At 40.8% G+C, this 14703-nt stretch overlaps 1 protein-coding gene across 1 annotated transcript; it reads right to left on the bottom strand.

Moving 5' to 3' along the window:
• Positions 1-94: 94 nt before the first annotated feature.
• Positions 95-10225, bottom strand: tdh2 (L-threonine dehydrogenase 2). The gene is made up of 8 exons (XM_036593822.1): positions 10078-10225; positions 8325-8367; positions 6940-7010; positions 5077-5226; positions 3370-3542; positions 2728-2818; positions 794-1063; positions 95-240 (listed from the first exon to the last, which is right to left on the bottom strand). The coding sequence occupies exons 1-8, from the start codon at positions 10223-10225 to the stop codon at positions 95-97; spliced, it is 1092 nt and encodes a 363-aa protein (XP_036449715.1).
• Positions 10226-14703: the final 4478 nt, after the last annotated feature.

Below are 14703 nucleotides of genomic sequence, written 5' to 3'. Positions count from 1 at the left end.
TGTGAAAAGTCCAGGTTTGAAGACACAGCCCCCCTTCACCCTGAGCATGGTGGGGGATGGTGATCCATGTGGTCAGAGGCAGACAGCTGAACTGCTAGCTAACAGGCAGGCCTGCGTTGGTCCTCTTGTTCCGGACACGGTTCAGCATGTCCGTGACTAGCTCCGGGAGACCGTAGGCTGGCTTCCAGCCCCAGTCCCGCCGAGCATTGGAGTCGTCGAATCGCATCGGCCAACTGTCCGCTATAGGCCAAAAGACAAAAAACAAACAAAAAAAAACATTAACAGCTTTTCAATGAGTTTTACACTGACTGTGTAGTCTGGGTACCTTACTGTCCTTATTATAACTATACATGTAGCAATGCTTGACAATAAATGATAACAATAATTATTGAAATCAAACTTTATTTCCTTATTGACAATGTGCATTTGAGATATTTATATATTATTTTTTACTGTTTGTTGCACATAAACAGAAATGGCACTAAAATGTGCAATAAAAATGGGATATTAAGTTTATTCTCTGTATGGATGTGGTAACTTATTTTTACTTCGAAAAAGAACAAAACATGCAATTTGACATGGGGTGTTTAAACGTTTGCATACAATTGTGTTACTTTAATTAGACTAATAATATAAAAAATTATCCATACTGAATAATAAATATCCCGATACCATGTCATGCAGCCATGCTTGGCAATGCATTTGGCATACTAATGAATGAATGAATCAATCAATCAATTAATCAAACAATCATTCATTCACTCTTTTTATTAATTTTGTCATTTTTTCATACCGATGTTCTGGCGGACTGGGTCGGGTTTGTAGGTGACCGTCAGGTCTGGTACATGTTTGCGGATCTCTGCTGCTACTTCCTCAGGTGTGAAGCTTATGGCTGCGATGTTGTAGGTGCGCAGGGAGAGCTGGCACTCGTCTGCTTGCATGAACTCTATGGTGGCCCGATGGCAGTCAGAGATGTGCATCATGGGTAAACGTGTTTGCGGGCGCAAGTAGCACTCATGGTGGCCGCTGCTGAGAGCATCATGAAAGATCTGAACGGCGTAGTCTGAGGAGAGAAAGGAAGTGTAACCTATGCAAGCCATAGACCAACTAAAAAGCAACTGAATAAATTTATTAAAATGTATGTGAATAAATAATAGATTACCTTACTGTGACAATATGTAAATGTAATGAGTGCAATAAAGCTGTAAGTTATATAGCAGAGTTCATCAAACAGCACTGTGTTAGCCGCTAAAGGCTAAGGCGTTACCTCAACTCAACACAAGTTGAGCAAAATTTGTACAGTGATTTTATAGCCAGTGTGAAACAAGCACAAATAAAACATAACAATGCTTTTAACCCTATAAAATGTAATGCATGTAGCTCATAAAATGAAGGTCAGTTGTGTTTAAAACATTACAAATTCGACTCCCGACCATGCAAACTGCATGTAACAGGACACAGAAACAGTTAAGCCCTGCTAAGTCCCATCCAGGGTTTTGTACACTGTTAGCCACTTTTATAGCTGAAGCACTTATTTAACTAAATGTGACTAGCAAATTCCAACCTAGTTAATTAGCTAAAAAGTAAATTCAGTCATCAAGCTGGCTGCTGCTACTAGTGTTTACAGCTATGCAATGTACTTTTGTTCATTTTTACTGATATCAATATGTTATACAAAACCACATAAGCAAGTCCATTTGAGATTACTTAACAACTTCAGGTAAGTGTTTGGGCATGCAGTTGGAGCAATGCTAATTTTTGGGGTATAAGTTTCCAAAAAGTCCTTATAGGAAAGTCTGTTCACTCGGCGACCATCCTGGCAATGAAGTTGCAGTTATTTCCAGTCATACAGGACCAGACTCCTCTCTCTTTGAATGAAGAGAGACCAAAATAGGTCAAACTACCATTTTAAAAGCATATTTGAAAGCATGGGTAACATCTGATAAAACCTCATTAATAATTTGTAGTGTTTGCCTCAATAACGCACAAAAAAACAGGTTTTGGATGCAGATCTCTACAGTGAGGGGGGCTTTTCCTGCTAGCGGCTTAACCAGCAAACATATTGGCTCCTTTTACATTTACGGTATTTGGCAGATGCTCTTATCCAGAGCGACTTACAATTTCATCATTTTTTACACAGGTAGGCGAAGGTGGTGTTAGGAGCCTTGCCCAAGGACTCTTATTGGTATAGTGTAGGGTGCTTGCCCAGGCCAGGGATTGAACCCCAGTCTACAGCGTAGAGGTGTTACCCACTATGCTATACCAACCAATAGCTCTACACCCCAGATGGGACTCAAACCCACAATCCCTGGCTTAGGAGGTATCCAATCTTTTATTGATGGGCAGGACTTTCTCTGTAAGCTGACAACATGTTGAGCGTTACAAGCTTTTCCATTCATATTTCAATCAGTGACCGCTCTCCTCCTTTATTATATCTCTGGTATCCAGAACTTGTTAGCTATATTGGCCTTGTAGCTCCATTGCAAAACTAAAAAAGCAAACTTCCAGCACCATGTCTTGGCTGATCAACTAACCATGGGGTTAAGGAGGAAAATTGCATAAAATTGATTTTTTTTGACTATTTAAACACACTAAACTGTTGGTTCAACCCTTGTATGATGCGTTTATTTGCCTTATTTAAGCGACTGAACAGATGATGGTGAGAAATAACAGGAAGAATGTAGCAGTGAATAAGTTATTAGTGAGTGGGTGAATGTTTGCTGTTACCTGTGGTGCCTCCGCCGGGCTTCGTTGTGGCCGAGATAACTCCAGGATAACGCAGACAGCGGAAATCCAAGCCATATTTATGGTGGAGATACTGATAGCAACAGTTTAACATTTACCACATCATTGCCACATAACAAATATCATACTATATGAATCTTATGTGAAATTTGTGTGAGATGTAACTTGACTGTACAGTACCATTTAAAAGTTTGGAAGCACTTGTCATATGCATAATTTTTGCTATTTTATATACAAAAATATCAACATAATGTAGGTTTATGTATTGATGTTATATACACCAAAATGTATTTTAGCTATTTTAGTCAATATTTTAAGAAGTGTGTTAATGTAATTGTCAACTTACAGTAATCTTCTGTGAAGATACCCACTCAAGATTTGATCACCATAGTTGAAATGAGAAGTGAATTTTGTTGTAACCTCTTGATGGTGTACAATTTTCTCAGTCATGTTCTGCTCATTATCTTCAGCTATGTTCTTTTTTCTAGACATATCTACAATTTATTATCACTAATTATTTGAAACCTCTCAATCACAGAATATATTATAATAATTGTATAGATTAATTTTTAAACTTTTGAATGGTGATTCCAAACTTGCAAGTGGCAGCGTAAAAATGCTGACCTCGCCCATCAGCTCTCCGTGAACTTTGGAGACGCCGTAGATTGTCCGAGGCCTCTGGATGCAGAGATCCGGGGCGGGGTCTCTGGGCGAGGAGGGGCCAAACGCCCCGATGGTACTGGGCACAAAGAGACGCAAACAATTCTCCAGAGCCAGATCTAAAACATTATGCAAACCTGAGAGGAGAGGAGAAGAGAGGAGAGGAGAGGAGAGGAGAGAAACAGAAGAGCGAAGACAAGAGGAGTGGAGAAGGTTGAGAAAAGGAGAGGAGAAAGATGAAAACAGATAAAAGACAGTACAGGGTGCGGAGGGAGTATTAAGCAAAAGTCAGAGACCACTCTTCAGTTATTTCATTTCAAGCTGAAGTTATTCTTTCAGGAGATATTTCTAAGCAGATTAGAACTGCGGTTCAGAGAAAATGGGATCCCTAACAACTGTGCAAGACCTGGCAGACCACCAAAACTGTCCCCATTAGATGAACAGCACTTAAATCTTTCATCTTTGAGAGAGAGGAGAAAATCAAGCTGCTTCAGATCTGAAAACATCCACAGGTGTTTCTGTCCATCCTGCCACTGTGAGAACTCAGCGCTATGGGTCTGAAAGGATGTGTAGCTGCTCAAGAAGCCCTTAGTGAGGAAAATTGCAAATCAAACATTCAACAGACTGACCACTTCAGAGTCCAGACCTCAACATCTCTGAGTGTGTTTGGGATTACTTGGATTGTGAGAAGCAGAAAATGGAACCAACTTCTGAACTTTGGAGATGTGGATAAATATCCCTGCAGTTTTAGTGGACACTATTGCTGTGCAATATTCTGCTAAATATATGTGTTCTGCTCTTTTTGTTCTGATAATGCATAAAATGAAATAAATGCAGGGTCCTCTCTGACTTGCACAGGACTGTTCATATTTTATAGCATCAACTGTTTTATCGTTTAAGAAAGACACAGGGACAATTTCCACGGACCTTCAAGGTAAGTGCCTTAAAGAAATAGTTCTGCAATAAATAGATTTCCCCCTTAACCCAAGTGTAGCTTGCCAGTATGTGAAGACATCTACAAAGCAAAAGGAGTAGTTCTTGGTGGGGTATAGGCTTCTACAAAGTCATTATAGGAAAGTCTGTCCACACAGCGGCCGTCTTGGCAATGCCGCCAGACAGTTATTTCCACTCAAATAGGACCAGCCTCCCATCTCTTTGAATGGGTAAAGCTACAAAACCAAAACCAGAAGCCATATTAATGTTTCAAATACATATTTAAAATCACTGATGAAATCTGAAAAAGCAGAGCAAATAGTTTGTAGCATTTGGCTCAAATAAGTGATTTTTCAGCTTCTTCTGGCCTCTGCGACTGCTCAAATCCCCACAACAAGGAGGCCTTTTCCCACTTGCGGCTTAAACAGCAAGCTGATGCAAGGGAGAGCAAGGGCGGTGCTTCCCCCCATAAACAGGTGCCATGTTGAGCTTTTCCATTCATATTTTAACCAGTGACCTCTTCTCCTTTATGATGTCTCTGGCTTCTATTATTTGTTAGCTATATTAGCCTCATAACTCCAATGCAAAACTAAATAAGCAAACTTGTCTTGGCTGATTGACTACATTTGGGGCAAAGAGGGAAAACTGTATACATTTTTTTCCCCCAAACTCCTCTATTAATGCTGTCAGGGCTTAAATAAAGCATAAAGTAGCTGTGGTTTTCTTAAATCAACTCACCTGTGATGTTGATGGTCCTGGCTAGTGTGACATTGGCCTCTCCCACAGCACTCAGCAGGGCACTGTAATGCACCAACCACGTGATCCGGTTATTCACCACCAGCTCCCGCAGGTTTTTATAGTCCAGCACATCGGCATACACGAAGGGACCTGTTCAGCTCATTGATACATCCATATGATTTCCACATACCAATGTACTGATTCCATGTCGAAATTCATTGACAAACAGTGTTAAATCAGCACAGAACAATGACTACAAAAGAAGCAAGAACTACACTACATGTCCAAAAGTATCCACACTCCTTATAATGAGTGAATTCAGCTACTTTAAGGTGCACCCATGGCTGACACAGGTGCACAAACAGCTTCTCTAATCTCCATAGAACAGCACTGACCAATAGAATGGGATGATCTGGAGCAGCTGCACATGAGCTTAACGTCACCTGGCCCAATTTGTCAGCTGGAGAGGTATAAAACTACCCAGCACTGGGCTGTAGAGCAGTGGAACTGCATTCTCTGGTGAGTTGAAGTGATCCAGAGCTAATCATTTGATATCAGTACATGACCTCACTAATGCTCTTGTGGCTGAGTGAAATCAAATCCTCACATCAATGTTCCAACATCTTGTGTAAAGCCTTAGCAGAAGGGTAGAGGCTGTTACTGCAATAAAGTGGGGACCAATTCCCTCTTAAAGGGGACCTTTTTTTGTTTTTTCCCTTTCTTTTATGGTGTTATGCTGAAATGTTGGAATTCCAGGCTCTTTCTCTGTTACATGGTGACATCATCTCATACACAGTCCTTACTGCCCGCCTACTGGCAAGCTTGGCACACCCTCAAACAATGCCCAGCAACTACTGAAGGCTGGGAAGAGTTTGTTCAGTTTTGGGATCTGACTCTGTCTCACACTGATATGGTACAACTGACAGCATTAGAAAAACAGCCACACCAATGTTTACAGCTGCTCCAGAGAGAAGAGCCTGTCTGATAGTGATGTTACATTCGCAATCCGGTTCCTTTCAACAGCTATTTGGAAAGAACAAAGGGAGCCAAGTCACACTTGAGAGCTGTTCTTTTACCATTGTGCCCAAATTTCACTGTCAACCCTAAATCCACTCCACTCCCCACTGAACATTGAGAACCAGCTTATCACAAAAGATTGATGGTGTTATGTTACACTCCTTATAAAGGCAGAATGAGCAGGATTTGTCAGTTGCTGTTTAAACACACCATTCAAAGTTGGCGGAGAGAGAGACAGCAGCGGTGGATGAGCAAGCTAGAGAATGAATGAAGAGAGAGCGTGGCTTTATTTTCTGATTGTTTCATGGTGGTCATGTTCTAACGCCTCTGCACAACCCTGCGGGAAGGATTTTGTAGAAATGCAGCCGAAGGGCTCACTTCATCCTGTCTGCTGCTGTGGCCTCACTCTGCACTGTATGTCCTTGTCTGCAGGCTGCAAGACAGGGGTGGAACATGTAGGGGCGGAACAGCTCTGGTGGTTGACTAGTCAGAACAGAGTGGGAGTTGCTGACCAATAAGAGAACACTGGGCTCATCAGGAGGTGGGATTAAAGACGTATGAGCTATAACAGAATGTTTCAGGGCTGGCAGTATGAGACAGATGATGTGTTTTGGGGGATATTGAAGCATTTAAATCTATTTTAGCAGACCCCAAAAGTAAAATGCTGACAATTATGAAAATGAGCATAATAGGTCCCCTTTAATACCTTTGATTTCAGAAGAAACGTTGAGCAGGTGCCTATAAAGTTTGGACATATAGTGTACACTTCTACGCAAATTTTATTGGAACATAGTTTCCAGTAAAATTAATAGCAATTTCCCAATATCTGCCCCAGGACTAACATACCCATGTTGAAAACGTCGGCTGGAGGTCTCTTGATGTCAGACAGGATCACGTTTTCTTTCCCATACTGCTCTCTGAGGTCACCAAGATTCAGGAACAGAAAAATGTCAGTCACTCCTTGAGATATAGAAGATTTCTACACCTGTACAGTCTTAGCTCTGTGGTCTAAACAATGAATTTTGTTCACTACCTTATGAATTCAACTAACTTTGTAACTTAGATAATACTGTAAAGATCATTTCTATTAGATATTGTTATCGTCTAATAAAAAGCTTTGTTGATGATGGTGACTATTTTACTGGGTAGCATTTGGGTCACTGACGACATGAACAATGCAACAATCATTAGTGGTTGTACCTGTCAACATTTTAGACACATTTGAATATTTGGCAACATTTTGATGTTACAGGCTTACATGCTTTACATTTTTCTTAATATAATTACAAACAGTGGCTACCTAATTATGAATTCATTTTCAAAACAAAAAAAAAAGGATTTTTGATTTACGGCCATGCCCCCAAGCAGTTTTCATTTACAATTTCAGCAAACTTTAGAGTTTAAAATATTGACCTTTAGTCTTTTATCATGCTAATTACTATGTGAGCATTGTTAAAGAAGAATTCCACCGATTTTTCAAAATGTGCGCATAATTCAACCATTGAGATGTGAACCAAGTCATTCACAGTGGCTTGATGTAAAATGGTTAATTGCAGATTATAATTGCAGCAAACGTTTCAGCTTGGATTTCTTTACAATAGTAGTGAGGAACCAGCAGTCACAATGTCAACAACACAAAATAGCCATTTTATTTCCTTTACAAAACCACCTGTAAACCTACACGTCTTCTGAGTTGATAATGGTAAAATAGTGGTAAATCTGAAAGAGTATGTTTTCTTTAGGGACTATTTTGCCTCACAACACCCTGCATGTATCTCTCCGCTGTGAATTAATTTCAAAACACATGATTCAAGCCTAAGCCTTATCTCCAAACTAGCATAAAGCGATGTCTCAAATATCACGTAGTGTATTCATAACCATTTAATGTAATAACTTTCTGTGGGGGAGCTTTTAGAGGCATTAAATTCTGGTTCTGGACATCTGGTTCCTATCACCACCACTGTGAACAATTCTGACATGGTAAGCTTCTCTAGAACAGAGCATTTCACATCAAACCACTCTGAATGACTATGTTTACATCATAACCATTTAAATATGCAGAAAAGTTAGAAAATCTCCCAGTGTGATCTTTTTGAGGCAAATAATCCAGATTCTTGTACATGGAGTACTAATGAATAAAATGGTGAAACTACACAATTCTAACTGTGATTCACTGAGGTCTTACTGCTGTTCCCTCTTTCTCTCTGTATGAAGTTGAGCTCATCACACACCTCAGCATTTGCGCCAGTCCAACACCAAGCTGCCCCAGGCCACCTTCAAATAGAGAGAGAATGTAATAAACAAAGATAAAAGATAAAAATGCACCCCAATGAGTGAGTTCAAGCACACATCAGCACAATATGCCCTTATGTGGTTTTAGCCAACTAGGCCCAACAAGGCCTAATGCAGTTTGAGCCTTATTTACAGAGAGAGGATAAAAAAATCAAAGAAGGCCGGAGGTTATTAAAACGACTTCATCTGCCATAATTGTTCAGCAGTGGTTTTAAAACATGACATGTGTTTCATTTTATATGTAATGAGCTATTGAGCCGAGTTGAACATGTAAAAGATTGTCACAATTGACATAAATGTCAAAAATACATGACTACGGGTAAAATTCTGTCTTTTGGCATGAGCTGAGTGAAAATGGGACAGAACTGGTCAAAAGGTATCCATATGTCATGAGTATTAATCAGGCACCTTCAAAAAAGATGGCCACCAAGTTTTGTTCCGATTGACCTTTTGACCTTTGTATAATGAGCCATAGTCTTTGAATGAATAAGTGAAAATACCAGACAAGGAATCCAATTTATGACAAAACATGTAATTATAAAGTTATTCAGGCCAGTGACCTGAAACACATGGCGGCAATTGTTTAGCTGTAGAATTTGTAATAACATTGTAATAGCGTTTTTAAAGTGTTTTTGAGTGCTAAGGTGTCCCTAAAGGCTAATCAAGCACTGCATGCTTGAACCCTAAAAATATTTTCCCAGACATCTTATACTGGAATTTCATGATGTGTCATGTTAATGGAAATTCACTTAAAAGGACTTTTTACACACTTCTAAAAGAACTGCTCAACCAGTTTGCATTGAAGTCCCTGTTGTTACCGAATAATATGCCTTAGTACATAATAAGCCTGGGATTTATGTGGTCAAATAGAAGATTTGCTGTCTTACAGTCCAAGCCATACTTAAGTGGCTATTTACCAACATTTATATCATACTACATTGCTAGTTGTGTGCCCATATTCCAGTTCCTCACTCTCATAACCACATAACCTACAGATTAGCTTCACTGTAGTTACCAAATAACTAAGTTATAACAGTTACTAATAATAAGACTTAAGATTAATAACTGAATAATATCAATAGTTTAATGGGACAATAAAGTCTAGGCTGAACCTTTAATGAATGGCTTATTTACACCAGTTGTACTGTTATGTTAGGACAGGTGAATATACTGGGTGTACTGCATGCAGTGGCAACAACTGTAGCCTACACAACACTCAACACTTCACATCCTACATATAAATAACTAAAATAATAATAAACAGCTATTATCAGTACAAGTGGACACACTGGGCCTATTAATTACCAGCACATGCAAGTCAATCTGTAAACCAAATAACATAACCAACATAATATTCTCTTAACAAGTACTGATTTACAATCCAGTGCATGCACTGAAATCAGTAAGAAGGTGTTATGATGGAAACGTGTCTGCTCATTTTTGGCCCGTCCTGCCCCACTGCCACCGGACAGTATTGTGTAACCACAATGCGGCCTGGCACAGCATTATGCAGCTCAACGCTTTTGTCCATGGCCCATTGTCACTGAGGTAAATAGGACTGTCTCTTACGAGGCAGTGGAAAAAACAAAGAGGGGGAAAAGTGTACAGTGTATGTGTGCTGGGGGTGTGGGGGCGATGAAACAGGTGGACTGGTGTAAATGTAAAGTTTGTTGACACACGTAACAGTTGTACCTGTGATAAGGACTCGAGGACTGTCCGAGGACCCGTGGCTGCTGGTGTTCCTGCGGCTGACCTGGCATGGGGTCCAGCCGGCCAGTCTGGAGCAGGTGGGGGAGCAGAGAGATTTCAGAAGAGCCCAGGCACCACCACAGACCTTCATGTCCTCCACCTGTCAGCACAGAAAAGCAGCCAGAATCGCACTACAGCAACATTTTCCTGATCATCGATCATTTAAAACAATCATGTCGTAGGACGGAGTCACTAAATGTAGACTACAACTGAGAACAGCATTAAAGGGGAATTCCACCAATTTTTCAAAATTTCAGAATGATTCAGTCCTTGAGATGTGAAGAGTCATTCAGAGTGGTTTGTTATGAAATGGTTCATTGTAGAGAAATGTATCGACTCTTAACAGTGGTGGTGATAGGAGCCAGAGGTCATGATGTCTACAACACAAATGTAGCTATTTTATTTACAATCCAAAACCACCAGTGAACCTACACATGCCTCTTGAGTTTTTATGTGTAACACAGATTATGGAAAAATAGCCATAAATCTGGAAAAAATACGTTTTCTTTGGGGACTATTTTTCCTCACGATGCCCCACATATAGCCCTCCACCATGAATGGATTAAATTGCTTTTTAAGCCAAAGCTCTATCACAAAACTATCATAAAACAAGGTCTCAGACACTAGGCTGGGTTTGTATAACCATTTCATGTCATAACTTTCTGTGAGGCAACATTCAGAGGGATTAAACTCTTCAGACGTCTGGTTCCCATCACCACCACTGTGAACAAATCTGATTCGGCAAGTTTCTCACGATCAGGGCATTTCACACCAAAACACTCTGAATGGCTTTGTTTACATCGTAACCATTTAATCATGTGCAGAACTTTTGAAAATTCGGTGGAGTTTCCCTTTAAAACAGTCACATCACAGGACCGAGTGGCGCTGAACTTCGATTAAAACTGCGAACAGCGTTACAGGACGGTGTCTTTCACTCCGAGGACGGACGTAACTGTGAAGGAGGCTGAAAAGAAAATCTCACCTGTGGGCTTTTGAAAAACTTCCAAAAAAAAATTCCTCCAAATCCAGCTGGCGAACCACGTGTCCCGGTAATCAAAACATCGCAGATGAACGCGTCTTCCGCCGTCTGAAAAAAACACTATAAAAGTGAATAGTGCTGATAAAGGGGGATTTTCGTGGTATTTAACCCTTAGAATTAAGAGATTACCCCCCGATTGGTCAGTGGACAGGCGCACCGAGCAACCATTGGGTAAACAAGTGGATGGCGAGGGTGCTGCTGGGAAGTGTAGTGTTTTCTGAAGGAGTGGCTGGGCTTGAACTCGCACTCCGGACTACATTGACCGGCGTCCAACGCGCCGCGGCAGCGCAAACTTGCTGACAAGCTGCTCGCTCCGGGTTTATTGTGTGGGGCTAGTTTAGCTGAGGTGGGCTTTTTTCGCGGTTTCGATGGTTTCTCACGCAAGCAGACAAAATTAAAAGTTCTTAAATTACAGATAAGTACTTTTATAACCTAATACCGCTGAAAACAGTCAGAACTGGTATGCTCGACACCCACTGTGGGCAGGGGTGGATTTAGAGATTGAGGGGCTGGGCAGATAACAGGAATGGGACCCCCTGGCCTGACATTTTTAAATTAGTTGAGGCTCTGGGCTCCCGGCTACACTGAGATGATATCTTGGCAAGTCCTCATTTTATAATTGTCGTAAGAATATTATAAGATTACTTAACTTATTTCTAGACATTTTTTGTTTTAAGTACTTTTATTAAGTGAACTTTTCTCTCTTATTGGCAGATAATTTCGCTCATTTTCACTCTCAATGTAAACTGGGCGGTCCTAATCCTGGGTAAAGCTCTGGCCCCGCCCACACAAAGCAGTTTCAGAGTCAGAGAAACTAAGGCTCAGTCCCATTGCTTCTTTTTACCCCTACCCCTTGGTTTCGAATGTCACCCTAACTCACTTCCAAAGGGGGAAGAAAAAAAGCATTACTTCATTAACAGCTACTAGTGCTGCTCTGTAGGCGACCCTGCCAGTCTGCAGTGACAGCAGAGGAGGGTAAAGTTCAGCTCCTCACTGCTGGGCTTTAGTTACTTTTAGGGAATCCTATGCCTTCAAAGGTGGGGCAATTATTTATTATCGCCCACCCCTAATTCTTCAGTGGTACGAAGCTGAAGTCAGATATTCACCAGCTTCTTGTTTGAATTTTCCCGTTCCACCTTTAATGGTGCAGCAGTTACATTCTGGCACTTCAGGCATCAGAACTGCTGGACTATTTAAGGTGGAACAGAAAGTTAGCCAACTAGCTACCGAGACATTAGCATGCTATTCGCGATTTTTTATGCTTGTTATGAAGAAAAGGACCATAATGCATTGAAACGACATTAAACTAAGATAATACAGTGGTTATCGTAATTTTTAACTGAGAAAATTCTCACATTTGTGGGTTTCTTTGGTCTCTTGTTCAGCCATCTCATCACTTTTTCTTATTTTCTCATAACTCTCCGTTTGGAGCCTCTGAAAAACCTCCGTTTGGAGGGCCATGTAGCCCTAACACTTTGCCCTACCCCTCTATCTCAACAAAAATTGGGACACCCTACCCCTAGACGTGAACAGAGGGCTAAGGGCTCAGTGGTAGGGGCGAAGGGTGAAATGGGATTGGGCCTTGGTGAGCGAAAGCTAACCCTGTATAAGCAAAACCTAGTGAGCTACACCACCTCTATGTAGCTGCCTGTCACCCGTTCATTCATTTATCCATACGCAAACATTGTCTGCTCATCCGTTCCTTCGCTCACGTCCGTCCATCCATCTGCATATCTATTTGCGAATATTTTTGGCCAGTTACCCTCAGATAAAAGCTATATGACAGAGTGCTGTCAATCAAGCTGCTCATTAGCCACGGCCACACAGTTCACAGATAGGTCTGATCAGCAGTTTTTATGTCGTGTTTCATCATATTCATATCTAATATTGGTGGTCTGCATTGACATTCCAATTGCAGCTGTTTTTGAAATGTAGATATATTTTGGTTTAGGTTATTTAACATCAACACGTGCAGTAAGTGTGATTTGTGCTGTGATGGGGTCCTCGGCGTAGTGCGAAAACTTTACTGATTTATTGTGGTGAATCTCACTGAATGTGTGAGACTTGAGTTGTGGTGTTTACAACATGACAAGCGGATTATTATTTAAATAAGACTACTAATACTGAAGAAACATAGATGTTCTTGGCTTTGTGGACCTCTTATAATGCATCACAGTTTGCGCAACTTACTTCGTAGAATGAATCGGAGATGTCATGGAAGGTTTATTTTTATTTTGACTTGTGATGTACTTTCCATTTAGTGTCCATTTAGTGTCCATTTTTCTTCTCTCAACATGCTGTTTCTGGGATCACAGCAGAGCACATCATTGTAAATAAAGGTGTTATTATATAAATTGTGTTATTATTTATATGTGTATTCATGGTGTTATCCTGGTAGTTCACTGCTGCTCTTCCCCATCAGGTTTCATTTAATTTTTTCGAAGAATTTATCTGAGAGTCACTATTTAAACAATAGAACCTGAGAGGGAGTGTGTCATCGCGAAATAACATCGCGGCTGTGATTTGGTTTTCTGTTTTGTATTGCGGCAGTTTTATGGCTCAGTCTGATTTGGTCAGACTCTGAAGACCAGACTACACGTTTGGCGAATGGTACTGGGTTCATTTCTGGCTGATTCCAGGTTGTTTAAGTTCTTCTGTCACAGCTGCCGACTGAAAAGCTGCTCAGTGGTGATGACAGTTTGGGAATTTAGTGTCGTCTCATCTTCAGAGTCTGACCAAATCGGCTGTCGGTCAAATGTGATCTTAAAAGTGTCCATTTTCTGTTTGTGGCAAAGTAAGAAGTAAAAACGTTCAAATGGCTTGAACGTCTCCTACAGAGGTCAAAGTTGTTGCTTAGCAACATCGTCTCAGCGGAGTGATACAGTGTTCGTGATAAACCTGTGATGTTATGGTGAAATGGCAGCGCGGTTAGAACGCTTCTCAACCAATCAGCTTGCGTGGCCGGAACTAACTGTTGTATAAAACACTGTAAAAGACCACGGAAAAGGAGCCTGAGAAATACTGCCATCTGGTGGTGAACACTAGAAATAACACCCCAATGGCAAAATTCGCCTGCTAGCTTGTAGATACAATTTGTATCTGTAACACTGAAGTTATAGAGCAAGTTGAACGATAAATGAAAATAATTAACATATGAAATAATCTACGTACCTCCAATGAGTATGGAAACCACAAAATGCAGCTTCATTCTTAATTTGCTCAGCTTAGCAGTCTACATAGCGAAAATGCTAACGTTAGCGCAGCCTCTTGTAGCTCCAATAGCGAAATGACTGAAAAAGTTCATTCTGAAAGCCTCCAACTTCGTCATGTTGTTCTCTGAAGTGTTATTATAGAAGTGAAAATGGAACAATAGTGCACTTAACAGCGTCACTGCAATTTTCCTGATGAGCAGAACTGCCACTCAGTGTCGTTGGGGTGTTCAGTCGCTAGAGGGCGCTCCGAGACAGCACAGAATAAATGGGGCTCTATGGACCGTTTGTGGAAAGTGTAAGTTGTAAATGGTAAATTCT

The sequence above is a fragment of the Colossoma macropomum genome, unplaced genomic scaffold (assembly GCF_904425465.1).
Source record: "Colossoma macropomum unplaced genomic scaffold, Colossoma_macropomum, whole genome shotgun sequence".
Classification (NCBI taxonomy): domain Eukaryota; kingdom Metazoa; phylum Chordata; class Actinopteri; order Characiformes; family Serrasalmidae; genus Colossoma; species Colossoma macropomum.
The sequence above is the reverse complement of the archived record's forward strand: the minus strand, read 5'-3'. Positions and strand labels throughout refer to the sequence as shown.

Bases quoted from the DNA above. Each gene is read 5' to 3' on its own strand.
- tdh2 (XM_036593822.1), bottom strand. From the start codon at position 10,225: ATGAAGGTCTGTGGTGGTGCCTGGGCTCTTCTGAAATCTCTCTGCTCC. The intron at 1,064-2,727 runs GTAACAGCAAAC...TTCTCTCCTCAG, and splicing joins GCCCGGCGGAGGCACCACAG to ACTACGCCGTTCAGATCTTT. The intron at 241-793 runs GTATGAAAAAAT...TTTGGCCTATAG, and splicing joins CCCAGTCCGCCAGAACATCG to CGGACAGTTGGCCGATGCGA.